We start from the raw sequence: 5,225 nt of genomic DNA, 5'->3' as shown, positions 1-5,225 counted from the left end.
CCCCCCCCCCCCCCCCCTACCATAGAAAAGTCCTACAGGGTCCTGAGCCTCTGGTTGAGGACAGTTGAAAATCTGTTGAAGATTGTAGAAATATATGTATTTAATAAATTTAAATCAAACCTGCAGATACATGCCATTATATACCAAAAATAATTTTAAGCACATAAACACTATGCACACTATTACTTGAGAAATGTTTACTGAAATTAAACTTTTCTTCTCTCAGGTCATCACTTCTTTGATTCCAAATGATGACTTCAGAGGTTTTGATCCTCTCAGACCACAGGTACATTTACTACCTGTGATATTACACCTGTCAAATGTTGTCCTGCTTTTTTCACTATCTTTTGGTTTCTAACTAGACTGTACTGATTATATATGTCACTGCAGAAACCAGGGTACTATGAGCCAAAGGTAGAAGATGGCCAGTAAGTATTCAATATACAGAAAATATAAAGACCAGCTTAATACACAGACATAATATATTGTACTAATTTTATGCCAAATTTAAGTACAAAAAAGTATTTCTAATTAAGCTGAATATGTTATTCCTGCATAGGGACTCTCGTTACTTGATAATGAAGAGTGCATATGTGGCAAAAGGGGCAGGGGAGCTCACGGTGCCTGCAGGAGCAGAAGTGTTTTTGTACAGTGATGATGACAAGGACGGACTGGCAGTCGTCATTTCTGATGGAAAGGTGGGATACTCTTTCTTTCTAGAATGTGATGGACTGTTACAGAGGATTTGTTTTGATTTGGAAGCACATTGAATGTTTTTCGACATTATAGTCTCGCTTTCTAATAATTTTTCTGACATTCACAAAAGCAGTTGAAGTGGCATCATCAGTGTGATATGATATTAAACATTTGACCGAGTATAGAATAATGACTGGGATATTTCTCTTTTTTAACTTAAAAAATATCAGAGAGGTCTGGTTCCCAATTTCCTGCTTGAACCGATGGGCAAGAAAAACAAGGGTAAAAACAAGCGAATTGTAAGTGTCCTTTTGTTTGTTTGTTTTTTAACTTCCTTATGACCTCTTTCATTTCCCACAGAGTGTTCTTTATGGTTTTTAATAGTGTCTTGTTATTTGCCAAGTCTTACCCAGCTTTTCTCTTATTCAGTATGTTGAGCTTTATGAATGCAGACAGCTTTAAAAGCTTTTTAATTCTAGTCTAAAAATGTGCTTACACACTTTGCAAACCACAGAGATTTGGGAAAGACTGCGCTTTGCCACCGCACACTGTTACTTTTAGTATCGTTGTAAGGAAAAGAAAAGCAATCATGAAAATAAAAAAGGTTTAAAAGTTTATAGCCTCTTGTTACCACTTCTGCCAGATATGTGATGATTAATTGAGCAAAAAAGGGATCTAAATTTCCTTGCTTGGCATACTGTATTAGCAGTGACCTTATTCTTTAGCCTCTGATGTCCAATATCTGAATTAAAGTACCATATTTAGTGATTTTCTCTTTATATTTCTTTGAAGGAACTCGCCAATGGCATCCCACATCCACCAGCCCTAAAACCCCCAAATCGACCCCAAGCTCCATCTCAACGTTCATTAGGTACAGAAAATAATTCAGATAAAACAGACGCATTCACACTGAAACTGTTTGTTAATGACTAAAGTTGTTGTTGTTGTGTGTGTGTGTGTTTTCTTTTATTTCATAAATATATATTATCATAAAAAATGAAAGATAATATCATCTCTAAACTTTCTCTTTTATAATATTTGATGATGTCAAAAGTGCACTGGCATTGTTTAAATACAGCACATGCTCCAGCATGTTGCGTGATACACTTACAGTATGTGCCGCTTATGTGCATTTCCTGTCTCTCCTTTAACTGTCCTAAAAATAAACAGCAAAAATGACTGTACTGGTATTCTGAAGAATGTAAGTTTCATCCTCTCTCCTGTAGAGCGGCACCCCTCCTATGCCGGTGCTACCCACACAACTCCTCCTACAACCGGCAACTCCACCCGCGTCCCTACACAGCAGGTGAGTAACTAACGAAACACACTTGAAAATGATGAAAGAATGCTGACCTTGTGGCAGGACAAAGCAGTGATGCCTTTAGAATGGAAACTCCAACGTTTTATTTTACCCACACAATCCGTTTTTGCCAGAATTTACCTTTATATAGCCCTTAATACAGTTGAGATTGTTTCAAAGCAACTGCACGGTATTAAGTGTAAAAGCTTTTAGAATAGCGTCATTATTCAGCTCAATTCAGTTCAAGTTTTGTTCAATAATCAATGATATTATGGAATATTAAGTGTCTTTGAAACAATAAACTTAAATTATTAAAATGATTTGTTCATTGAATTAAAGGGAACAGATTTGTGCTCTTTCAACATGGTTTGAAAGACCAGGCCCCTTATTTATCAACAGTGCGTATGCACAGATGTGTGCGTAAGAACAGTTTCACGCAAAGTGTGGGATCTACCAACTTATCTTTATATGTAAGAATGTGTGTAAATATAAGGACAAAATATAGAAACTTTTATGCCCACTGTTGATAAATAAGGCCCCAGGTCTATTAACATATTTGGTTGCATCCTCTGTGCTTGTATCTTATATATTTCTGCAAATTCGTTTTATCTCCCTGTCCAATTTGTCAAGCCTGTAAGCCAGCATTTCTGACAGTATAATGTACTGTAGATGGAAATAGAAGCAGAGCATGATTAATGCAGTGACCGTCATGGTTGATCTTTTGTGTGAGATGAGATCTTTTGAATGAGTTTTGTGACTCAGACATGAAGTGGAGTGGAGTGTTGAGGCAGCAGGCCTTTGATTTGGCCTGATTCAGTCAGAAAAACACCCAAGGGAGCAAAAGAAAGCTGATAAAAATTTGAAAAGGGGACTATTTGAGGCCACTGTCTGGCAGATTACCTTGTGACAAAACTTATATCTGAATATGCAAATACCTTGTGCGAATGATAGAACTTTGTAATGGGGAAAAGGGGTATTTGAAATTGGGGGAAAATACTTTCATTTTTCAAGTTCTTGTATTGTAACTTCATATTCACTTGGCTTACACTTCCAGTGAACTGATCATATGTAGCTCTCAGTTGTCTCCGCTGTAACCTCAGATGTGCCCCCCCGCCCCAATTTCTCAGGCCCAAACTTCACCTCAGGAGTCTGGATCAGTCATAGTCAAGGTGCACTATACATACACCATGGCTCTGAGAGTGCCTTTAGAAACTTCTTTCCGGGATCTGCAAGACAAAATCGCTGAGAAATTAGGACAGCCTGCAATGAATGTTCGCCTCAGGTAATATCGCAGACCTGCAGTCTGCTTGACCCACTTTTAGTTGCCATAAATTCCCAGCTTTAAAGTATGTTAGAAGTCTGGTCACATTTTTTAATTGTACAAACCCCCACACCATCTCTAACACATACTACTACTTCCTCTCACAGACACAGAAGGAATGGCAACAGAGCACTAACACCACTAAATGGTGATGAAAGACTGGATAGCCTGGAGGGTGTGGCTGAATACGGACGTGCCCAAATTTGGTGTCAGGTAAACTAATTGCCATTTTTGACTGACAGCTATCGGTGACTTAAAGGAATAGTTCTCCCAAAAAAGAAAATTGTCATTATTTACTCACCCTTATGTCGTTCCAAATCTGTATAAGTTTCTTTCTTGTGTTGAACACAAAAGAAGATATTATGAAGAATTTTGAAGTACCAAACAGTTGTTGGTCCCCATTGACTTTCATAGTAAGTCAATGGAGACCGTCGACTGTTTGATTACCAGCATTCTTCAAAATATCTTCTTTTATGTTCAACATAAAAAAGAAACTCATACAGGTTTGCAACGACACGAGGGTGAGAAAATAATGACAAAATGTTCATTTTTGGGTCTACTATCCCTTTAATATAATTTTTGTACCACTACGGTCACCAAACAGAATTGCAAAATTCTAGTTTGGTTAGCTTATCTTGCCAAAAATGTCTTCCAGTGATTGAGCTAGTGCTTGCACAGTCACAGTGTTTACACCATTTGAGGAAATCAACCTATAAATGCTTTACCCTTTTATTAAACTCCATGAACTTTGATCTATTATGAATCAATTATGCAATTTTTTATATTTTGGCAACCTGTTTTATCCATCTTGTCCCAAGAACGAGGAACCTCTGGCCAACAGGGCCATTCTCTATCAGATGGTGGCACTGTATGACTACAATGCACAAGGCCCAGAAGATTTGGAATTCAGTGAAGGCGACACAATTGACATTCTGAGTGAAGGTACATAAACACAGGGGTATCTTTTTGTTATTAATGTTACACACAAGTGATGGAGTAAGACAAGTATTTTTTTCCATTTTGCAGTGAATGATGAGTGGTTAGAAGGACATGTTGCTGGAAATATCGGCATCTTCCCTCGAAGTTTTGCTCATCGGGATACAGACAGCATCAGTGGGGCATCAACAGATTGACACAGCCTCTAAACATCAACAGTGGCTGTATTAGCCTTCAGTGAATAAGAACTTTCTCATGTGCATCGACAGTCTCAAGGGGTCCATCTGTTAAAAATGACAGTATTTATCTTCATGCCAAAATGTGTCTGTGCCTAACTGCTGTCTCAATGAACACGATCACAATAACTTTTGAGCATACATTTTAAAACTTGAAATCAAAATAATTCCTCCTCTCCATATTTTTTTTCCTGTTCTAAATGTGAATTTTCCATAACCTTTTCCTTGATTTATTTTTCCATTTACTTAATGAGATTACAGCAGTCTTTAAGTGCTTTTAACTGGAAAATAATATCATTAGGGAATTTAAGATGTCTGAAATATATTACGTATAATGGTACCAGAACATCCAAATTCTGTCTAAATTAGATGCCAACTGGAAACTCCTGGCTCGCCTTACAGAGTGAGTTCATTTAATATTAATAGAAAAGTGAGAATTTCAGGTACTTTTTGAGATCACAAAACAGGGCGGCTAGAAGCCAAATCCAAAGTTTTAAATAATGCTCCATGGGATGCTTGCTTTAGTTTACATCATTGCCACCCACCTCTTCTTAACCTGCAGCTGACATATCTATCATATACAAACTGAACAGCAGTGCAGAAAAAGAGATGATTTAACTTGCATCACACCCATACAATACACACCGCTGGCAGATTTTATTTCTGACTTGGTCAGATGTCATAAAATGGCTTTTAAATCACCCTTGTCCTGTAGTGAGAGCTGAATACACCTCAG

General features: G+C 37.5%; 1 protein-coding gene across 3 annotated transcripts in view; it reads left to right on the top strand.

Moving 5' to 3' along the window:
• The window catches only part of LOC107560237 (NADPH oxidase activator 1-like), a 13,834-nt gene extending 9,173 nt beyond the window's left edge, over positions 1 to 4,661 (top strand). For all 3 annotated transcript variants that reach the window (XM_016244363.1, XM_016244365.1, XM_016244364.1), the window contains exons 7-16: positions 227 to 286; positions 391 to 428; positions 560 to 698; positions 927 to 995; positions 1,489 to 1,567; positions 1,923 to 2,002; positions 3,124 to 3,278; positions 3,425 to 3,530; positions 4,136 to 4,259; positions 4,344 to 4,661. In XM_016244363.1, the coding sequence (XP_016099849.1) occupies positions 227 to 286; positions 391 to 428; positions 560 to 698; positions 927 to 995; positions 1,489 to 1,567; positions 1,923 to 2,002; positions 3,124 to 3,278; positions 3,425 to 3,530; positions 4,136 to 4,259; positions 4,344 to 4,450 (957 nt within the window). In that variant the 3' untranslated portion in view covers positions 4,451 to 4,661. The remainder of the gene's footprint in view (positions 1 to 226; positions 287 to 390; positions 429 to 559; positions 699 to 926; positions 996 to 1,488; positions 1,568 to 1,922; positions 2,003 to 3,123; positions 3,279 to 3,424; positions 3,531 to 4,135; positions 4,260 to 4,343) is intronic.
• The last annotated feature ends 564 nt before the right edge of the window (positions 4,662 to 5,225 follow it).

Source organism: Sinocyclocheilus grahami, unplaced genomic scaffold, assembly GCF_001515645.1.
Source record: "Sinocyclocheilus grahami isolate Dianchi unplaced genomic scaffold, SAMN03320097.WGS_v1.1 scaffold715.1, whole genome shotgun sequence".
Lineage (NCBI taxonomy): Eukaryota > Metazoa > Chordata > Actinopteri > Cypriniformes > Cyprinidae > Sinocyclocheilus > Sinocyclocheilus grahami.
Note: the sequence above shows the minus strand (reverse complement) of the source record. Positions and strands in the feature narration are given on the sequence as shown.